General features: G+C 39.2%; 1 protein-coding gene across 1 annotated transcript in view; it reads right to left on the minus strand.

Moving 5' to 3' along the window:
* LOC112395637 (protein lin-9 homolog) overlaps positions 1 to 23,588 on the minus strand; it is a gene marked incomplete at its 3' end in the record, with an annotated part of 77,255 nt that extends 53,667 nt beyond the window's left edge. The window contains exons 1-6 of the mRNA XM_024738967.1: positions 23,510 to 23,588; positions 16,580 to 16,612; positions 15,070 to 15,164; positions 13,446 to 13,550; positions 2,326 to 2,459; positions 708 to 833 (exon numbers count right to left, since the gene is read on the minus strand). Coding sequence (XP_024594735.1) covers positions 708 to 833; positions 2,326 to 2,459; positions 13,446 to 13,550; positions 15,070 to 15,164; positions 16,580 to 16,612; positions 23,510 to 23,588 — 572 coding nt within the window. The remainder of the gene's footprint in view (positions 1 to 707; positions 834 to 2,325; positions 2,460 to 13,445; positions 13,551 to 15,069; positions 15,165 to 16,579; positions 16,613 to 23,509) is intronic.
* Between the last annotated feature and the right edge of the window lie 345 nt (positions 23,589 to 23,933).

Here is a 23,933-nt window from a genome sequence, read left to right on the forward strand (position 1 = left end):
CACTACCAAACATAAAATAGATAGCTAGTGGGAAGCAGCTGCATAGCACAGGGAAATCAGCTCGGTGCTTTGTGACCACCTAGAGGGTTGGGATGGGGAGGGTGGAAGGGAGGGAGACGCAAGAGGGAAGAGATATGGGAACACACGTATATGTATAACTGATTCACTTTGTTATAAAGCAGAAACTAACACACCATTGTAAAGCAATTATACTCCAATAAAGATGTTTAAAAAAAAAAAAAGATTGTACTATGAAATAGCATGTTTCTAGAAATTATAAAACGTATTTATGTTTGTCACACCACAAAATGTTAATAAAGTTCACAATTGTTTAATTCTTTGTTTTCACTAAAAAATTAAAATTTCAAAGGATAAAAAAACAATGTATGCATAACCTTATAGCTTCATTAAATGATTTTTAGTGCATTCTTAAATATTTTTTGGAACGTAGTGGAGCATAGATAATATAACAAAATTATGTTCAAAGCCTGTGACCTAAACAAAAATGAAATTGTGCATTTAATTATAAGATGCATAAGTATAAAAAGCGCCTACATTAATGTTGGTCAGTAGGATATATTTAACATATAACTATTCTGGAAAGTTGTGTTTTGGTACTAGTCCTTTTGAAGATGAAGAAGTCAATATGGTAATGATACTACCAACTAATTTATTAATTTTATTTTAAATAAAAACATTATTTTTACCTCCGTGGTTTCCCCATAAGCCGCCTGATTTTTCCCCATTCTACTCTTGTTAACTTTCTTGTTTTCAAATTAGGAAAAGATTCCTTTAGACAAACACAGAAGTCATTGTCGCCTTCAAAAAGTGGTCTGTAAAACAGAAATGGTATTTTAATAGTTAATATACAATGTGTTACTTAAGAGCCATAAAATTCAAAATATGCATTCCAATTTTCAACATATTAATCACAAGATGCCAAACTTTCACCTCTACCCAAAACAGGCACAAATTCCAAGTGTTAAAATTAAACTAGATCCTTTGCATTTATGAAACAAATAATGTGTAAAAGTTACTCAAGAAATACTGTCTGTGCTTGAGACTCCAAGAGACACTGATTTTCGTTAAAAATCTCCTATAGGAGTCTATCCTTCCAGAGGTTATCTTGGCATTATCATTATATCTGGTGAGGATAAACAATGTTAGCTACAAAGTATCTTTGTCCCAAAAGTAATATCATCACCAGGGAGTTCTCTTTGAGAGTAAATTCGTTTTAGAAAACTGGGGGACTCCAGAGGGTTAGATTAGTTCTTGGGAAATTGAGGACTCGGATCATACTAGGACACCCTGAGAGCTGTCTTAAGCCTATGAAAAAATTTGTGGATAAAAATAAAACAATTTTATTCATGAGTTTGGGAAACCAGGAACCAGTCTCAGCAATGACACATGAAATGTCTTGGGCTTAAATATGAATGTTCATGAGATTCACAAGGTTCAGAGTATGCAACTGGTGAAAGCAGAGAAAGGAAATAAAGATAAGCAGTCAGCAAAGCAAGCACCACTGACTGGCATGGATTAGATAAGATTAGATTGTGGTGGATGAGAAATCAGAATTTTTCCTCAATAAATTCTGTTGTTGAATAATTGGATTTCACCCAAACCTCTTACTATGTTCTATTTAAACATTTACATATAACTAAAATGCATGAATATCATCCCCCAAATAGAAAGACTCATTAAAATCTTCCTGAATCACTTTTACCATTAATAACTGTTTCTCTACTATTACACTAGCATTTAAAATCTCGAGATTTATAAAACAAGTTCCATTCACTGCAAATAATGGTGCTTTGTTTTTAGGGTATCTCCACTCCACAGTCTTTGTAAATTATAATATTGAGATTATACTTTCATTTGATTTTTCAGAAAAACATATAACAACTTCTTCCCCAAAAGGGGGAGGAGGGAAGAAAACTATGAAAAATGGAAATGGATCAAACTAGAATGAGGAATAGAAAAAGAAATTCAGGAAAAAAATAGAATCAAAATAGACCTCTAGAAAAGGTTGAGGCTTTGAAAGATTTTTTTTTTTTTTGTGGTACGCGGGCCTCTGACTGCTGCGGCCTCTCCCGTTGCGGAGAACAGGCTCTGGACACACAGGCTCAGCGGCCATGGCTCACGGGCCCAGCTGCTCCGCGGCGTGTGGGATCCTCCCAGACTGGGGCACGAACCTGTGTCCCCTGCATCAGCAGGCAGACTCTCAACCACTGCGCCACCAGGGAAGCCCAGGTTGAGGCTTTTAACATTTGAAAATCTTAAACTTCTGGTTCAAATGATACTTGTGATATGAGCCATGATACATACTTATCTATATTTGAGTAGAACCACTCATATATGCACCACTTATGTGCTTTGGGAAGCTTGAGTAAGTTACGTAATCGAAAACCAATCTTCTGTGAGGCCTTCTTATCTGGTGTTGACATTGTTGCTGTAAATTTCTGTACAATAAAAAAAAGAGATTAATTACAGTTCCATTAAGTAAAAATGAACATCTATAACAGTGAATACATTTGTAAAAAGCCAGATTATGGTAGGTACTCAAAAAGATTCAACAATATACAAAATGAAAATTTTTGTTATTATTTAACAAATATACATTCTGATTATTTCTTACAAAGTTAAAGCCTCCAATTTCATAATATATTTTGACAAGGAGGGTGAAATATTTGCCCCTGCCATGTTTGCACTACACTCCAATTTCATAACATATTTTGACAAGGAGGGTGAAATATTTGCCCCCGCCATGTTTGCACTACAGTGTAATTTCAATTTAGGTATGTGGGAAGAAGATACTTTTGAAAAATTTTCTAGAGTTCTAGGTCCAGAAAAGACAAGTAAGGACTCTGACACTATTGTGAGAGACAGAGTGAGAGTGAGAGAAAGAACCTGAAGAAAATATCACTCATTTGTATGAACTTTAAAAATGTCTAGAAAGATGTTCTGTACTCATGGATTGGAAGAATATTGTAAAATGTCCATAATACCCAAAGCAATCTACAGATTCAATGCAATCCCTATTAAAATTTCAATGGCATTTTTCACAGAAATAGAACAAGCAATACTAAAACTGTTATGAAACTACAAAAAAACCTGAATAGCCAAAGTAATCTTGAGAAAAAAGAACAAAGCTGGAGGCATCATGCTCGCTGATTATAAACTATATTACAAAGCTACAGTAATCAAAACACGATGGGACTAGCATAAAAACAGACACATTAGGGTTTCCTTGGAGGTGCAGTGGTTGAGAGTCCGCCTGCCGATGCAGGGGACGCGGGTTCGTGTCCCGGTCCAGGAAGATCCCACATGCCATGGAGCGGCGGGGCCCGTGAGCCATGGCCGCTGAGCCTGCACATCCGGAGCCTGTGCTCTGCAACAGGAGAGGCCACAACAGTGAGAGGCCCGCGTATCACAAAAAAACAAACAAACAAACAAAAAAAACAGATACACTAGAGCAATGGAACAGAATTGAGCCCAGAAATAAATGCACGCATATATGGTTAACTGATATTTGACAAGGTAACCAAGAATACTCAATGAGGAAAAGACAGTCTCTTCGATAAATGGTGTTGGGAAATGGTTTTCATGTGCAAAAGAATAAAACTGGCTTCCTGTTTTACACCACTCATAAAATTTAACTCAAAATGGATTAAAGCTGTAAATGTAACACCTGAAACCATAAAATTCCTAGAAGAAAACATAGGGAAAAGTCTCCTTGACACTGGTCTTGGCAATGATTTTTTGGGGATGATACCAAAAGCAAAGGTAACAGAAGCAACAATCAACAAATGGGACTACATCAAACTAAAAAGCTTCTGCATCGCAAAAGAAACAATCAACAAAATGGAAAGGCAGCCTACAGAATGAGACAAAATGTTTGCAAATCATATATCTGATAAGAAATTAATACCCAAAGTATGTAAGAAACTCATAGAACTCAACAACAAAAAGACAACCTGATTAAAAAATGGGCAGAGACGCTGAATAGACATTTTTCCAAAGAAGACACAAATGGCTAACAGGTGCATGAAAAGGTGCTCAACATCACTAATCATCAGACAAATGCCACAGTGAGATATAACCTCACACCTGTTAGAATGGCTATTATCAAAAAGGCAAGAAATAACAAGTGTTGGAGAGCATGTGGAGAAAAGAGAACCCTGTGAACTGTTGCTGGAAATGTAAATCGGTGCAGCCAGTACACAAAACAGTATGGAGGTTCCTCAAAAAATTAAAAACAGAAGTACCACATAATCCAGCAATTCTAACTCTGGGTGTTTATCCAAAGGAAATGAACTATCTCCAAAAGATACATGCAGCCCCATGTTTGCTGCAGTTATTATTTACAATAGCCAAGACATGGAAACAACCTATGCATCCACTGACGAATGAAGAAAATGTGGTGTATAAATATATATATATATATAATATTATTCAGCCATAAAAAAGAAGGAAATGTTGCCATTTGTGACAACATGGATAGGCCTTGAGGACATTATGCTAAGTGAAATAAGTCAGACAGAGAAAGACAAACACCATATTATTTTACTAGTATGTGTGACCTAAAAAAAAATTACCTCCCTCCCCACAAAAAACCCAACTCAGTAGATACAGAGAACAGACTGGTGGTTGCCAAAGACAGGGGTAGGGGGGCAAATGAAATGGATAAAGAAAGGTCAAAAGATACAAACCTCCAGTTGTAAAATAAATAAGTCATGAGGATGTAATGTACAGAATGGTGACTATACCATACTGTATACCTGAAAGTTGCTAAGAGAATAAATTTTTAAAGTTCTCACTACAAGAAAAATATTTTTGTAACTATGGTAATGGACGTTAACTATAGTAGACTTACTGTGATGATCATTTCACAATGCATACAAATACTGAAATCATCATGTATACCTTAATATAATGTTGTCAATTACATTTCATTTTTTAAAAAGCTTAAAAAACACCATCAGAACATCAAAAGAATACAACACAACCAAGTGGAATTCATTCATGTCAAGAATACAAGGATGGGTCAGTATTAGAAAACTATTAATGTAATCTGTCATTATTAATAAATCAAACAATAAAAGTCATATGATCACCTCCACTGATGCTAAAAACACTTGATAAAATTCAATATCCATTAAAAAAAAACACTTAATGGAATATAAAAGTAGACAAAATGACTAAAAAAACATGATATACCAGAAGTTAAATGATACAACTAAAGTAGTACTTGAAGGGAAATTTAATTCATTGGGTAAATGCTTATATTAGAAAAAAGGAAAAATTTCAAATAAATAACTTATCCTTCCACCTTAAGAAACTAGAGAAAGAAGAAAACTCAAAGCAAGCAGAGGAAGAAAATAATAAAAGTTAGAGCATAAATAATAGAAAGAAAAAATAGAAAACCAATAGAGAAAAATCAATAAAACCAAAAGTTCTTTGAAAAAAATGAACAAAATTGACAAACCGTTAGCAATACTGACCAAGAAAATAAAAATAGATGAACACTTTCTTAACCTTCAAAACACATTTCTCCCCATTCCAATCGAAAGGTCAGTATCGGACTTCCCTGGTGGCACAGTGGTTAAGAATCCGCCTGCCAATGCAGGGGACAAGGGTTTGAGCCCTGGTCCGGGAAGATCCCACATGCCATGAAGCAACTAAGCCCATGCGCCACAACGACTGAGCCTGCACTCTAGAGCCCGCGAGCTATAACTACTTAGCCCTCGTGTCACAACTTCTGAAGCCTGTGCGCCTAGAGGCCGTGCTCCGCAACGAGAAGCCACCGCAATGAGAAGCCCGCACACTGCAAAGAAGAGTAGCCCCCGCTCGCCACAACTAGAGAAAGCCCGCGTGCAGCAATGAAGACCCAACACAGCCAAAAATAAAATAAATTAATTAATTAATTTTAAAAAAAGGTCAGTATCATATTCAATGTTAAAATTCTAAAAACATTCTCATTAAAGTGAGGAATATGACAAAGATGTTGATTATACCCCTATTTTTATTTTTATTTTTTTTGCGGTACACAGGCCTCTCACCGCTGCGGCCTCTCCCGCCAAAGAGCACAGGTCCCGGACGCGCAGGCCCAGCGGCCATGGCTCACGGGCCCAGCCGCTCCACGGCATGCGGGATCCTCCCAGACCAGGGCACAAACCCATGTCCCCTGCATCGGCAGGCGGACTCCCAACCACTGCACCACCAGGGAAGCCCTATACCCCTATTTTTGACACTGTTTTGATGGAATTAGCCAATTAAACAAAAGGAATAAAATTGTAAAGGAGAAGACAAAATTACCATTATTTTCAGGTGATATGACTCCCCCAGAAAACTCAAGAAAATCAACTATAACCATTAAAAGGAATAAATTAATAAAGTGGGAGAAAACAAAGTTGTTATACAAAAATCTCTATTTAAAAAAAATCATTATCGACTCAACTGCCCCAGAGCCTGAGGGGAGGGCGTACTCACTGAAGCTGCTGGCTCTGGAGGGGCCCCACCAGCCGAAGCTGCGACAGTCTTTGGGACCCCAGGCCAGTTGTTTCAACAAGTAACTTAAAGACAAAATGGAAAAACAAGGAGGTTTGTGCCTGAGATCATGTTGATGTAAAACCAGGGATGGCTACGTTGTGCCAGCTCATTCATCCTGGGGTAAGCCAGCTGCCATGTCATGAGGATACTCAAGCAGCCCTCAGGAGAGATCCATGTGGCAAGGAACTGAGGCCTCCTACCTACAGCCGCAAAATCAAATTATCAGTGCCTGAAGGAGACTGACCAGAGGCCCAAGGACACAGGAAATATCAAGGTCATTACACAAACATCAGCCCCACAGAACCCCTAAATCCCAGATCCTGAAGAAGCAAAAGAGGAGATAAACTGCCTCAAAAGGGATATTGGTTATGTATACTCCCTGCAAGAGTACATCAAAGGGCTTGTTTCCACTGATGATGACAAGAGATGCTACAACGGTACTTTAAGTTTTCAATATAATGGAAAATAAACCAAAAAAAAAAAAAAAAAAACCATTATCGGGACTTCCTTGGTGGTGCAGTGGTTAAGAATCCACCTGCCAATGTAGGTGACACAGGTTTGAACCCTGCTCCAGGAAGAGCCCACATGCAGCAGAGCAACTATGCCAGTGCACCACAACTACTGAGCCTGCGCTCTAGAGCCTGTGAGCCACAACTACTGAAACCCATGCACCTAGAGCCCATGCCCAACAACAAGAGAAGGCACTACAATGAGAAGCCCGCACACCGCAATGAGAAGCCCACACACCACAACGAAGAGTAGCCCCTGCTCGCCGCCACTAGAGAAAGCCCATGCACAACAACAAAGACCCAGCACAGCCAAAAATAAATAAATAGATAAATAAATCATTATCTTTTCTATATATCAGTGAGAACAAATCAAACAGAAGAAATATCCTGTTTATGACAGCAAAAATCACAAGAACAAAAAGTATTAAACACCTAGGAATATACTTAAAAAATGTGCAAGATTGACATGGAAAAAAATGTTAAAGTCTACTAAGGGGTACTAAGGCTTGAATAAGTAGAACTACAACCAGCTCTTGGATGGGTAGTACCAATGTTACATGTCATAACCCCAAAATTAATTTATAATATTAGTTCAACATCAATGAAAATCCCAACAGAATTTTTTTCCTAGTCGATTCTGAAGTTCATATGGAAAAATAAATGTTCAAGTATACTTAGGAAAATCTTAAAAAAGGATAAGCAATAATGTTATATCAGAAATTAAAACACAATATAAAGTCACATTAAAACAATTTGAAGGACTTCCCTGGTGGCGCAGTGGTTAAGAGTCCTTCTGCCAATGCAGGGGACATGGGTTCAATCCCTGGTCTGGGAAGATCCCACATGCCACGGGAACAACTAAGCCCGTGTGCCACAACTACTGAGCCTGTGCTCTAGAGTCCACAAGCCAAAACTACTGAGCCCATGTGCCACAACTACTGAAGCCTGTGTGCCCTAGAGCCCGTGCTCCGCAACGAGAAGCTACCACAATGAGAAGTTCACATGCCGCAATGAAGAATAGCCCCCGCTCACCACAACTAGTGGAAAGCCCATGTGCAGCAACGAAGACCCAATGTGGCCAAAAAATAAATTAAAAAATAAAGCTGACACAAGCACATACAGAGACATGCTAGACATAAAGAGATAGAAAGTCTAGAAATAGGGGTTTCCCTGGTGGCTCAGTGGTTAAGAATCCACCTGCCAATGCAGGGAACATGGGTTCGATCCCTGGTCCAGGAAGATCCCACATGCCACAGAGCAACTAAGCCCATGCCACAACTACTGAGCCCATGTGCCACAACTACTGAAGCCCTTGTGCTCTAGGGCCCATGTACCACAACTACCAAAGCCTGTGCTCTGCAACAAGCCACCACAAGGAGAAGCTCACACACCAAAATGAAGAGTAGCCCCCACTAGTAGCCGCAACTAGAAGAAGCCTGCGTGCAGCAACGAAGACCCAATGCAACCATAAAATAACAAACAAACAAACAAAAACTTAAAGAAAAAAAAGAAAGTAACTTGGTCTTCCCCATTTGAATTCTTAAAAAAAAAAGTCTAGAAATAATCCCAAATATATAGAGGAATACAGCTTGTCATGCAGCAGCATTATAAACCAATGTATAAAAGATGGATTGGGGCTTCCCTGGTGGCGCAGTGGTTGAGAGTCTGCCTGCCGATGCAGGGGACACGGGTTCGTGCCCCGGTCGGGGAAGATCCCACATGCCGCGGAGCAGCTGGGCCCATGAGCCATGGCCGCTAAGCCTGCACGTCCGGAGCCTGTGCTCCGCAACGGGAGAGGCCACAACAGTGAAAAGCCCGCGTACCGCAAAAAAAAAAAAAAAAAGATGGATTGTTCAGTAAATGTTACCCAGGACAAATAAGTAGTCCTCTAGGAAAAAAATTTGGTTGCCGTCTTACCTCATTCTTTACTCCAAAATAAATTCCAGATGGATTGAAGATTTAAACATATTTTTTTAAAAATGAAATAAGAAATATAGAGGGAATTCTAAAACTATAAATGTCAGACTAGGAAAGTCTTTCTAATCATAAAATCAAAAAGTCATTAAAAGGAAACATAGCTATATTTGACCCTTAGAATTTTTTTCAGTCCTCTATGGTGAAAAATATAGAAACAAAGCACAAGACAAACTACAAACTGTGAAAAAAATTATAACCAGTATGAACAGCCAAAGGGCTAATATATATAAAATTCTTACAGACTAACAAGAAAATGACCAACAATCTAATAAAAAACGGGAGAAAGACAAACAGTTTTGAGCTAAGGAAAGAAAGTTTGTAAACATATATGAAAAGTATCTCACCGTCACTCATAGATGACATGCCAACTAAAACAAGTGAGATGCTATTATGAGATTAGCAAAAATCTAGATGTTTAGTTATATACTGAGTTAGCAAGCATTAAGTAAAATAGGCACTGTGATATATTACTGGTTGAAAGTATAAGCCAGTACAATTTCTTTGGAGAATAATTTGGCACTACTTTAAAAACTTTAAATGTGCATATCCTGTGATCCAGCAATTCCACATTTTAGCCATCTGCCCTAGAAAAACACTTGCAAATTTATACAAATATGTTTGGGATGTTCACTACAGCATTGTTTGTAATAATGAAAACTTAGAAACCACTTGAATGCCGATAAAATAGGAGAATTTATAAATAAATTATGGTATAAGATTGACTACTACAAAACAGTAAAAAGAAATGAAATATTGAAGCGTGTCTAACTAAATCAGTCAGTATGGCCAGATCTCAAAAACAGACTTTTGATTTCACTGCAGGGGGCCCGGGTTTGATCCCTGGTCAGGAAACTAAGACCCCTGCAAGCCGTGAGGCAAAAAACCCCAAAAGAACAAACAAACCAAAACAAAACAAAAAAAACACTTTTGAGTGAAAAAATAAATTAAAGAATGATGCCTGATACAATATCATGAAAATAATACTACTAATGTAATTTTAAAACTACATACACCAAACAATACCATATATTTTCTATGAATACATATATAAAGGTTTAGAAGTATTAAAAAGATCTAAAAGGATAATCAAACTACAGTGGTTGGTTACCAGTGGAAGAGGGAAGCAGATCTGGAGGGTGGGTGAAGGTCAAAATTAACTTTTTATTTTTTAGTATAAAACTTTACTTAGGAAAAACTGTAGATTTATAGAAAAGTTGCAAAGATAATACAGAGGTTCCATATGCCCTTCATCCAGCTTTCCCTAATGTTAACGTCTTATATAACCATGGTTTGTCAAAACCAAGAAATTAACATTCGTATAATACTATTAACTAAACCACAGACTTTATTTGGATTTCTCCAGTTTTTCCATTAATGTCCTTTTTTTGTCCCAGAATCCAATTCAGGATACCACATTGTACTTAGAAAATTAACTTTTTAATGTTAAAAAAAATTATATGTCATGAGTCATTTAGCATAAATAATAATCAAATTATTATAAAGTATTATTATCAGAAAGAGTGCTACTTTTATTTCTACTGAGTTATTGACCCAAATTCTAAAATAGCATATTGGTGGCTCATTGCATATAAAACTGTATTAAAGATTCCTCTGTTGAGTATGAGGAAATATATTCAATCTGTTAGTGGAAATATAAATTATTACAACTTTTATAAATAGATTATTAGGTAGTATCTTGCAAAGTTTAAGTGTAAATACCTTTGTAGCAATTACACTTCTAAGGGTTTATTCAACAAATGGAAAATGGACAGTGACTGCTACTGATTTATTTTGAGATGATGAAAATGTCCTAAAATTGGTTGTGGTGATAGTTGCACACCTCTGTGCATATATTAAAATGACTGAATTGTATGCTTTAAATAGGTAAATTGTATGCTATGTTAACTGTATCTCAATAAAGCTACAACAAAAAAGCAGACCTCTGAAGACAAGCTGCCTGCCATTTAGTATCGGCTTTCACTTATTAGCTTTGTGATCTTGAACAAGAAACTTCTCTGTGGACTTCCCTGGTGGCGCAGTGAGTGGTTAAGAATCCACCTGCCAATGCAGGTGACATGGGTTCGAGCCCTGGCCCGGGAATATCCCACATGCCATGGAGCAACTAAGACCGTGTGCCACAACTATTGAGCCTGCACTCTAGAGCCTGAGAGCCACAACTACTGAGCCCACGTGCTACAACTACTGAAGCCCACGGGCCTACAGTCCGTGCTCTGCCACAACAGAAGCCATCACAGTGAGAAGCCTGCGCACCACAACATAGAGTAGCCCCCGCTCGCTGCAACTAGAGAAAGAAAGCCCACGCGCGGCAGCGAAGGCCCAGTACAGCCAAAAATAAATACATTTAAAAAAAAAAAAAAAAAAAAACCTTCTCTGTGTCTGTTTTCTCACCTGAAAAATGGGAAATAAGAAAATAGTAACCTAACTCATGGGGGGGTTGAAGATTAAATCAAAGTAATACATATGAAGTGCTTAGAACAGGATCTGGCACATACTAAGTACTGAATAAACGTTGGTTTTTAATAATTTTCCAGCTCTGAATAGTGCTCCTTAAACAAACACACAGATAGAATACACCAGATTTGAGGCTGTGACTAGGAGAGTAAGAGAACAACACATATCATGTAACTGAAGATTGAAAGAACTAGGCATGTTAAGACTAGAAAAGAGAAAACTCAGAGGATATAAAATTTTTTCACATAGTTAAAGAAGTCTCACATCATGTCTGTCCTATGCTATATTTGTTCTGTATTGCTCACAAGTAGAAAGGCCTTTGCGAAATAGTCCCAGAAGGAATGATATGTGCCTGGGGAGGAGGGCTTTGGATAGACTTAGGGCAGGATGGTTTCATAGTCACAAAGATCAGAGTTTTCTGTATGTTTGAAAATTTTCCTAGTAAATAGTTGGAGGGAAAAAAAAGAACTTAAAAAAAAATCCATGAGCTTCCCTGGTGGCGCAGTGGTTGAGAGTCCGCCTGCCAATGCAGGGGACACGGGTTCGGGAAATTTAAAAAATCTAAACAGCGTTAAAGCATCCAAATTATCCTAATAACATAGCTCTTCTAAAATCAATACAAGAAATAGTTGTTGACTATTCTTGTATTCATTCAACCTTGTATCCGACATCTACTGAGCCAAGCAGTGCACACTGTGTATTAGTTTCAACTGGGTCAAATTTTTAAATTGAATTTTAGATGCTTATGCACGCTTGTCATTGATGTTAAAAAGTTCATATATTTTTGTTCATTTTACAGAGAACGAACATATTTTACTATTTTTTTCATATTTTACTATTTGAAATGATTATAAAGGTATGTAAAAGTTCTTTGGTTTTGTTTTTGTCTTTTTTTTGGTAAGGGCATATTGCTGGTAATACCTTTAATTAATTTGATGCCAAATCCTTGGCTGAGAAAATTACCTCTACTGTGATACATCCTACTAGAAAATGTTATAACACTTTTGAAAAAGAAATGAATGGGAAGTAGGATAACTATATCAAAAACTATACATTTCATAGGAGAAAATTATTGTTTTCTTAAAGTTAATATTTCCTTATCTAATTTTCACTCATTGCTTTGATTCTTACATGTCCACTGTAATTTTTCTTTAAAAGATGTCAAAAATGGGGGCTTCCCTGGTGGCGCAGTGGTTGAAAGTCCGCCTGCCGATGCAGGGGACACAGGTTCGTGCCCCGGTCCGGGAAGATCCCACATGCTGCGGAGCAGCTGGGCCCGTGAGCCATGGCCGCTGAGCCTGGTGTCCAGGGCCTGTTCTCCGCAACGGGAGAGGCCACAACAGTGAGAGGCCCGCGTACCGCAAAAAAAAAAAAAAAAGATGTCAAAAATGAAAAAGGAGATATGATTTCATGCTCTATATTTTCCTCTTTTGGATAAAGGAAGTCTTGAACATACTTCACTCAATGACAAAGTAAAATGAGTTTTCCCCTCTGATTTCCATGCAAACGGCAAGCTAATTCCAATTTGCCAAATCCATTTGCTGAATGTCCACTATCTCCATGCTTAAAAAAAGAGTGCGCATGGGAATTCCCTGGCGATCCAGTGGTTAGGACTCCATGCTTCCACTGCAGGGGGCACAAAATCCTGGTTCAATCCCTGGTCGGGGAACTAAAATCCCACATGCCTTGTGGTGCGGCCAAAAAAAAAAAAAGAAGAAGAGTGTGCATCTGTAAGACTGAGGACTGGCTTTCTACACTGGCTTAAAGTCCATCAATAAAATAATGCCCTGTTTTAGGTAATTAAAATAGGAGCTGAGCTGAAGTACTGAGTTAAAGAACTTGTTACTCAAAATGTCATAGAACAATAAATATAAACTTTATTATACTGAGGGATTGCTCACTTCCTTTCAATGAAACAAAATTTTAGCACACACATACCTGTGGAACCATTGCCACCCTCTGATTTCTTTTAGGTGACCTTGTATTTATTTGTCTGTCATCTTCATCAGAAAAGAGCCGACTTCGTTTTGAATTTCTGAAAGGCTATGATAGAAATTTTTTTATTTAATGAAAAGGCCAAACACCTGCCATTTTTGTTCCAAAACACAATTCTATACTTGGAAAATACAGCTAACTCCGAATTATCAGCAGTATTGAAGGATGAAGAACGGGTAATAAAAAGCACACAAATAATTTCAGATTTTAGAAAGCAGAAAGATACATATGTATGTAATTTGTTTAGAAATGAAACACCTAGCTGTTAATTAAAACTAGAACCCAAGTCTTCTTTGTATAGTACACTGGCAGTCTTGAATGCTGAAGATAGGAAAATTAAGCTCTGGAAATTCTAGTTCTCATTATGTTGGCGCTTGGATTAATACCAACCAGTTGGGTGTTTCACCTGATAGGCCTATTGGATAGGGCTGGGTTGGGACAAAGTTACTAGATCACTTTAGAGAGTAAATCTAAATGTATATAATATTATACTAGATCCGCTGTCAAAAACTGTTGACAAATTTCCATTTGCAAATGAAAATACAAGATACCAATAACAGATACTTAATAAGTGCATGCAGAACTAAAAAATTTTAAGCATCCAAAGTACATCACACACTTAAGAATTTATAATATGAAAAATTTTACAGCCCATCCTAGGTTCAGAGGCTTAATAGGGAAGAACAACAGAAATAATATCCCAATAGTACCCACACCATTTTTCAAATCCTTCTCCCACCCTTCAAGACAGTTCCATGCCTACTTAGAACTGAAGCCAGTGCAGTGGGCTAGCAACATATGGGAAGCATCCAACTGGGTCAAGGCTAGAGGTATGGACCGGCGAAATTAAACCCACTGAGAGTCTCAACACTGCAGAGCCCTGACAGGAAGTCCCTTCTACCCTGCTCCCCTCCTCTAAGCATGGGCAGAGAGGAGGAAGAGAATGATGGTGACAGAAATGATAACAGCGTGGAGAGTCCTGTACACTCACTGTGGCCAGCTGCCCAGGCTCCTGACAGCTACTGTCTAACCTAGCTCCAGGCTTGTTTCATGATTGACCCCTAAAATTTCCTGGCTACCTGGCTGGGCAGGGGAGGAAGAGAGGCCCCGAAAATTGTTAGTCACGCCAATTATATGCTCATCTGTACTTCCCAGCCCTAAATGCATTTATCCTTGACTTACACAAGATTTCAGTATCCTACCACTTATTTATATATCTTTTTGTAGGGACCAGAGCCAGGTACAATCTTTTTATTTTAAAAAAATCTATTAAATTGTTAAAAATCTATATTAAAAGTAAGATTTCGGGTTGCTGGAGTTTTTTGGGTTTGCCTATTTAAAGAAACTACGATTACTTAACAAATGCTTAATGATGAACAGATTATCACAGGCTATAGATTATTTATCTAGGTATGATCCAATACTGTTCAATGACACTTAATGACACAAATGCTTGGAGTTGGGGAAAACCCTTGGAAAATTTTTATAGTGCTGTAAGAATGTGCATGTGACAATACAGACAATTTAGCTATCATATTCTAAAGAGTAAGAAAAACGAATTCCTTACCATTTCCACAGCAGAGCCTGTATTCCTGCCTTTCCAAACAGGTGTTTTTTGTAAAGAACTGTACTTTTCATTCCATGTGTTAGATAAGCTTCCCTCTGTAATAAATAATTATTAATGATATTTAAGTTTAGTTCAAAGGATTTCATACTATAAACATGGCCTTTTTAATAACAGCAATATATCTGAAATATTTACGAATACAGAAAAAATATACTGACCATAATAATTTTAGTTTATTACAAATAAAGAAAATCTTTTCTGTATTTTTTTGTCAAACTCGCTAAATAATCTGACAAGGCAATGCTACTTGAAAGTATTACATTTTCATATTAAAACATGTGTGGCTTATTTCATTTTGTTTTTCAATAATTCCTCTATTCTTATTTGCCAAGAACTACCTCAGTACAATCTGACTGAAAGCAGGCAAGGAAAAATGCGAAAAGCTCCTTTAACCTTGAATTTAGAGCATATTTCTGCTTCAACGTGTAAAACACTTGATATCCAAAAATGAAATATGTGGGGTTTTTTCCCTTAATTCAAAGAAACGTCTTCAGAGTTGTATGCAACCAGAAAAAATCCGATCAAGTTACCGATTAAGTGTGTTATGAAAATAAAGAAGGCGAGTTTAATGTTTACAAAAAGGATATGTTTATTCAGAGAGAGATATAGAAAACTGGGATGAATATACACAAGATAGTTTTATTTCCTTCTAATTACCTGAAAGCATTTTCTAATTTTTGTATAAAAAATTTATATCACTTCTTTAAAAAGAGAAATGGCTTTAATATTGGGAGAAAAAAATTAGTGGAATACTTTTTCAGACATATATTTTAATAAGTACAAAAGAAAAGAGATGGGATGGGGTTGATCCTGCTAGGCAAATAAATTAGGGTAATCCTGGAAGATAAGTATTCTCAAGCCAGAAGGACTTAATTTGGTAGACCACCAATCCAAAGTATAATACGGTAGCTTCAAAAACTGAAAGTACTAATGAACCTTTGAGAAGATCTACATTGGTTCCAAATTTACTTACCCAGTAGAATCTTGCTCAAGAGGTAAAATTTCAAAATAAATTATATTAAGAGGATAGGCCTAACGTACTTACACAAAGAAACAGAAAGACCAAGGAACATGTCTAACTTTTCCTCAGAAAAAAATACTATCATTCTTTTATTTCAAGAGACTTGCATTACTACTTAGAAGACAAGATTCTTAAAAAACAAACAATTATGTAAAAATACAGCTTAGCCCAGTTGTTTAATAAATGATTTAACTCTAGTAAGAAATGTCTGGAATGTTTAGTTAGAAAGTTCTTTAATCAATAATTCTAGGGGGAGAAAACAAGGGCAGATTCCCCATATGAACTTATTATCACCAGTGAAAACCAATATTTAAAAGCTATAATGAATCATAACTTAGAAAAAAAAGAGAAATACTATATCCAAATAAATTTAATGAAATAAATTCCTAGTTTGTGTCATACCTAAAAGAATCATGCTATGATTCTTACCTTTTAAACTGACAAGGGCTTTCGCTGAAGAGCCTACAATGAAAACAAATCAGTATTACTTTATAATCAAAGTGAGAGAAAAAGAACTTGGTTTAAGGGTTAAAAGTGATCCATTTAGTTTTAGTAATGTTGAAGTGACAGTGGAATGTGCAATTAGAAATAACTAGTAGGGCTTCCCTGGTGGCACAGTGGTTGAGAATCCACCTGTCAATGCAGGGGACATGGGTTCGAGCCCTGGTCCGGGAAGATCCCACATGCCACGGAGCAACTAAGCCCGTGCGTCACAACTACTGAGCCTGTGCTCTAGAGCCCGTGAGCCACAACTACTGAGCCCACGTGCTGCAACTACTGAAGCCCGTGTGCCTAGAGCCCGTGCTCCGCAACAAGAGAAGCCTGCACACTGCAACGAAGAGTAGCCCCCGCTCGCCGCAATTAGAGAAAGCCCGTGCACAGCAACGAAGACCCAACACAGCCAAAAATAAATTAAAATAAATAAATTTATTTTTTTAAAAAAAGAAGTAACTAGTAGACAATTCAAGCTATTGACCAAAACTCAGACAATGTAAGGAAGAACTGGAGATATTCGGGAGTCTTGTTTGAAGCTGTGAGAACTGGAAACCTTCCCAAGAGAGAAAAATGTAGAAAGAGAGGTAAGAGGAAGAGTAGGGACAGAAGTGATTTGGGGGAGAAGGAAAAGAGAAAGGGAATTGACATTTATTGAGGCAAAGATCAGAAGTGGTTATAGAGTGGAGAAAACAGAAAATGGAAATGATCCAGGGACTGTCATAGCAGACAATAAGTCCCTTGGAAGTCTAGAATGCAGGTATGTGCAACACTTAAAGATTCAAGCTGGATTAGGGAGCTGGAGGGGTTCACTGACTAAAACATCAGTGCATATTAGAATAACCAGGAAGCTCCCCATACATGCAGAAACTGTGCGATTAATAAAGGCCCTCAGGGGATTCTGTTGCAGGTACCCCTCACGCCCATTTCGAGAAACACTGGGCTACAGGTTCTGGTGTAAATAAAGGATAGGATCTATAGGTGAGGGGAAGTAGGAGAATTGATAGGGAAAGAAGTTTTTATGAGAGAGGGGGAGCACTAAATTGAAAATCTCAGAATTGCATAGGTATACTGCAAAGAAGTTCAAGTCATTTGAAAAATAATAAAGTATGATCTCTCTCACTTACATGTGACACCTTAAAAAAAGCAATAAAAGGGAATTCCCTGGCAGTCCAGTGGTTAGAACTCCACACTTTCACTGCCAAGGGTCTGGGTTCAATCCCTGGTCGGGAACTAAGATCCCACAAGCTGCGTGGCATGGCCAAAAAATAATAATAATAATAAATTTTTTTTAATTAAAAAAACAAAAAAACCCCACCAAACTCACAGATACGGAGAACAAATTGGTGGTTGTCAGAGGCAGGGAGTGGGGGTCAGGCAAAATAGGTGAAGGGGGTCAAAAGGTATAAGATAAATAAGTTCTGGGGATGTAATGTAAAGCATGATAACTATAGTTAACAATACTGTATTATACATTTGAAAGTTGCTGAAAGAATAGATCTTAAAAGTTTTCATCACAAGAAAACAAAATTGTAACTGTGTGGTGATTAGTAGTTAGTAAGTAACTAAACTTACAGTGGCAATTGTTTTGCAACATATACAAATATCAAATCATTATGCTGTACACCTAAAACTAATACAATGTTATATGTTAATTATATCTCAATAAAAGAAAATAAATTAACAGGGGAAAAAACCTTTCTATGCTTCAAAATAGAAATTATTCACATCATTATTAATGAGCAAAATCTCCCTCTTTAAATTTAAAAAACTGTTTAGAACACCTTTTTTTCTTTTACTATAGTCAACTTATTATTTATCATTCCTCATTTTTAAATGTTTTATTTTAGAACCAGCTATTTCTCATCTCAGTTAGAAGCCCTTGTCAGTTAGATGCCCTCTGACATCCGTTTATGTTTAAAAATATATAATCTAAGACCAGGCAGTAGTGATGTTATTTGAAAGGCTAGCCTTTTACTTACATTGAGAAAAGACAGATTTGTAAGTGGCTTGTTAAAAATGTCTGTCAACATCTCTAAGGAGCCAGTCCAGTATGACATTACACAAAACACAAAAATAAATAAATAAAAGATGATCTCAGGGAATAAAGTAAGATAGAAGAACATGAACTAAGTACAAAAATCAGAGATGACAGATTAATTCTCCTTGGTTTTTAACAAAAGCAGCAATGATTTACAACTCACATAAATGGACAACAGGCGTTAAATGAGAAGTAACAGATAAAGTATCATGGTTCTGGCTATGAAACATTTTTATGTATCTCAGATCTCTAAACCTCAACTGACTTCTCTGCAAGGCAGTATGAGAGGCTTGTTGGACAACCCACCAACATCAAAGCCACTCTTGCTTTCCCCCTACTCTCCTGCCTAGATGTGGAGCATGGTTAACAGGACACGTTAACAGCTTCTGTATGGCAAAGTGAAGTTTAATGACCAAAGGCAGTAAAGTTGTAGGGGGAAAAGTGGGGGAGAGAGCCCATAAAGCCTTGCTAAGAAGCCTCAAAAAATACAACACAACTGGGAAAGCAGCAGTAGTAGACAGAGCACGACATGTCAGTGTAGCTACCAAGAAAAACATGGTTCATTTGAGAAAAAGTGGTAACCATTCATTCATTCATTCAGTGAATATGTGTAGAGTGCTGCCTGCATCCTGGCCCCTGCTCTAGTCACTGCGGGTATGGACAGCACGCAAAACAGACAAAGTCCATGCTCCTGATGCTCTTTACATTCTAGCGAGGGGGAAACACACACACACACACACACACACACACACACACACACACACACACAAAGGGATGGTAAGGATAAGCACTACTGGAAAAAAAATAAAGCAGGATAATAAGGATAGGGAATGTGGGGTGGGAAATGGTGGAGGGAAGACTATTTCTCTATAAGGTGCTCATGATTAGCTTCTCTGAAACGTGATATTTGAGCAGAGGTCTGAAGGAAGAGGTGTGAGTTGTAAGGATATTCATTCCAGCTCCAAGAACGCAGGGACTGTATCTTGCAGACTCTGATCTACCACCTTTAACCTTCTTCCCTTCTTGAGAGATAGTATAGCATAATGGTTAAGAACACAGATGGAGACTAGCTGTGTTTGAATCTTGGCTCTGCCACTGTCTTACTGTGTCATTTTAAGCAAGTTACTTAACCTCTCTGTGCTACTTATTCTTCTTTTGTAAAATGGGGATTAAATGAGTTAGTATATGTAAAAGTGCTTAGAGAAAAATGCACATAGTACAGGACTAATTTTCAGACCATGCTTATTGTTTGTACTACTTTGATCAATCAAAAAAAAAGATTAGGTTAAGAACATGTATTTTACAGGCAGGTGAATTCAATTAAGTTAGACTCCTGCTTTAACTGGGTATGCTCATTCATTCTACATATATTCACTGAATACCTGCCACAGCACTATTCTAGGCACTGGGGTTAACTGAAGGAAAAGCTAGACAAGGCCTCTGTTCTCAGGGAAGTTTACACTGTAGTGGGAGGAGACATACAATAAACAAGTACATAAAATGACAGCTACACTGGTGGCAGCTGCTGTAAAGGAAATAACCAAGGGATCGCAGTGTGGGGAGTAACTAACTTTACACAGGGTGGGTAGGGAAGGCTTCTCTGAGGAGGTAACATGTGAAAAGGACTAGCCATGAGAGGACGGGGGGCAAAGCAATGAGTCAGGCTGGTATAAACAGCAGGTAAAAAAGCCCCGAGGTAGAACATTTAGAATATTCTAGGAAGGGTGAGGACATTATGTTTGGGAAGTCACTGGCAAGAGAAGGGTGGTTATGAAAAAAAGAACAGAGAAGTAAGCCAGCTGTCATGCATGGAACTGGAACGCAAGCATGAAGAAAAACAGAAATGGCACCTTCTCTGGTGGGGCTTCTAACCAAAGCTAACCAAACAATCACAGTAACAAACATAAAGCTGCAACTGTGACAGCTGCCACTAAGAAATTACACAGTGGTGTGAAAAGATTTAATAAGAAGATGTATGATTTGTCAGGGAGGACAGAAGCTTAAAATGGGATCTAAAGGATAAGTAGCACTTAACTGGAAGTGAGAGGAAGGAAGAGCATTCCAGGTAGAGAGAACAGCATGTGCAAAAAAGAAAGCCTAGTGAGTACAGGGAATGAAAAAGGTCCAATTTAGTTCAAAGGGATAGAATGAGAGGAAGAGTGGTACAAGATGTAGCTGGAGAGGTGGGGAATGGCCAGACCACAAAGGGTCTTGTAGTTAGTAAAGTGTTTTCAGCAACAGGATGACATGACATACATTCTGAAAGGATCACTCTGGCTGTGTGTAGGTTGCGGGGGAGGGTTTGGGTGGTGGATTGATGGGAGGCTGAAGCGATTAATGCAGAAGAGATGGTGACAGCTTGGACCAGGATGAAGGTGAGAAGTAGGTAAAACCGAGAGACATTTAGAAGGTAAAAGTTACAAGATTCAGTAAAGGCTTAATTATGGGAAGTGTGGAAGACAACCTCTATCTAGGTTTTAGATGACTGCACAGCGGAGCCATTCATTACGACCGGAACCACTGGAAGTATCTCTGTACTGCAGTAGGATCATGAGGTAGATCTTGAACCCATAAAGTCTGAGGGGCCTCTGAGGCATCTGAGAGAAGATGTGAAATGGGCAAGAGATATTAAGCCCAGAGGAAAGATCTGGGCTGAAGATAGCCTCAGCTACCTCATTAGTAAGAGTACTTACCTCAACTGGAATGAGGATTAAATGAGCAAATGTATACAGTATGCTTTGCACAGCACCTGGTTCATAGTTAGTACTAAACAGATAGTAGCTTTTATTATTGTTAATGTTATACTGACTATTGGATAACATACAAACTAGTCCCCTTGACTAAAACTGGCAAAGAGACATATCGCTACTTCTAGTATCAAACTGAAATCACTTCTGCTGCAGTTTCATTAACCATGCCTCTTACCCTACATTCAATTCCATATAAATTAAGCATTCATATATACCTGATTTATGGCACTGTGTGACAAACCAGGTAAAGCAATCCCTGCTTTCAACCAGCTGTGGTCAAGCTAAACAAGACATATATCGCACAAGCTAAGGTGCACGCCCACACACACCCTAGTGTACCAGAGATGTCACAAAGCAATATAAGTGATTATCTTATATAGCTTGAGAGTGTAGTTGTAATTTGAACCCTAGTATGAGTCCCAAATGTCTGCAAAGAACCAGAGTAAATCCTCAATAAAAGTTTAATGATAATGAGCAAATATTCTAAATGACAGTTATCTAGTGGGTGGGACTTCCAAGACGTGATAAAACATCTTTACGACAAAGAGATCAAGGACTTCCAGATGACGAGCACACTGTGTTTAGCAGGCCCACCTTTATTTAGAAGCATCCTAAATCACAATCAACTGTATTCTCCAAATAAGAAACAATAAAATTCATTGGTGGTCTACGGCTATGCCTTATCCAATACAGTAGCCGCTAGACACACATGACTATTTAAACTTAAATTAACAAAAATCAAACGAAATTTAAAAGTCATTCTAGCCACATCTTAAGAGTTCCATAGCCACATACGGCTAATGGCTACCCTACCGGACATTGCAAAACACAACATTTCCATCACTGAGAAAGTTCTACTGGAATTCCGTGCTGGTCTAGAGCAAATTTAAAACACAAACTCTCTTAATACAACTTTTCACCAGTCTGGCAACTTGAACTTTCAACTTTATAGCACATTAAGAATATACGACCCCACAAGGAAAACAGAATTGGCTGCGTTCAGTTCTCACTTTAAAAGTGTCTTGCACAGATAAACTTAAGTTGTTTCTATTACACTAAAAACTCTCACAAATGATACATATACATAAACCGAATAGTGAGTGTGCATCAGGACCCATCTGTAATTAACTGAAAGATACGCCTTTATCTTGTATACTTTATATCAATACAATATTGTAAATTACAAAATTAAGTTCTATTGTGCTTAAACTACAGAATTAGTGCTTTTACTTACTAAACACAAGTGAGCATCCACGTCTGAGGTGGCAGAATGAGTAAACGTGGTTAAAGGAGGCAATGCACAGGGTGGGTGTCAGGAAGAGTACTGAATATGCCTGTGGTGATGGTCACATCCATGCGTAAAGGTACCCCCGTGATTCCTAAGACACATACGCAGAGAAGAAAGTCTGCGGGATGGGGGCTGCCTGAACACTTGTGTACCCAGTCTGGATTATCTCTGTAAAGGTCCACAGCCACCTGTGGTCCCAGGGGAAGGGGTCAGCCCTTTGACACGGAAATGCTTCCAAGGGTGGACACACCGGAGGAGGGAGGGGAGGGCACTGATGATCATAAGTGCCTACAGCGGCAGGAACTGTGACAGGACAGGATCAGAGACCGGGACAAGAAGGAGACCTGTGACCACCCCCTCCCCAGCCCGAGCCCTTCCCGGCCCCCGAAAGCGAGTTACATAACCCCGCCAGGCGTCTCTCCGCGCCGGGCGAGCGGTGCAGGCGGGGAGGACAGCCCCCGCGGCCGGCGGTCGCTCTTCCCCCACCTCGGCCGGGGGCCCGAGCCGGGCCAGGAGAGCAGCCACCGCCTCCGCCCCGCCCGGGTTGGGCCCCCGGGCTTTCGGTTTCAGGCCCTGGCTCTCACACAACCCCACAAACCAATACACAGACACCATAACAAAGGCGGCGACGCGGCGGCAACACCGGGGTGGAAGGACTAGGGGACCACAGCGGGGCTGGCAGTCAGCCCACTTGCCCGGCAGAGGGCACGGCCGCCCGTCCCGGCCGGATGCAACCCGGGGGCAGGCGGACGGCGGGAAGAGTGGGGGTGCTTTGAGGTGCTACTCACTCTCGTCAGGCAACTGGTCGAGCTCCGCCATCTTGAACGAGCCGCGCCGCTTTTTCAAAGGCTGCCCGCCGCGGTGCATTGTGGGGCGGAGACTGTCTTTGCGAGGGAGGTTCGAATGCGGAGCTCGCTGCCCGCGGTGCGGCGCACCGCGAAAGGCCCGGCTCCCGGTCCGCGCCGCCCGCCCCCTCCGGGGCTCGCTCCCGGCGCGCGTTTCGAGTCTCGCGCTGCAGCTGCGGGAACTGTAGGCTGTTTATTCCGAGTGGGGAAAAGGAGGGAAGGTGGGAAGGAGGCCCCGGCCGGCTGAGGAGAGGGCAGGGGGGCAGGGAGGCGGCACCCGTAGGCCCGGCGCGGGGAGAAGCCCCAGGTTCTCGGCCTCATTTCCCTAGGGGGTTCTACCCGAAGTAAAATTTTCGCGGCTCTCCAA

Source organism: Neophocaena asiaeorientalis, unplaced genomic scaffold, assembly GCF_003031525.2.
Source record: "Neophocaena asiaeorientalis asiaeorientalis breed wild unplaced genomic scaffold, Neophocaena_asiaeorientalis_V1.1 scaffold347, whole genome shotgun sequence".
In the NCBI taxonomy this organism is placed as follows: domain Eukaryota; kingdom Metazoa; phylum Chordata; class Mammalia; order Artiodactyla; family Phocoenidae; genus Neophocaena; species Neophocaena asiaeorientalis.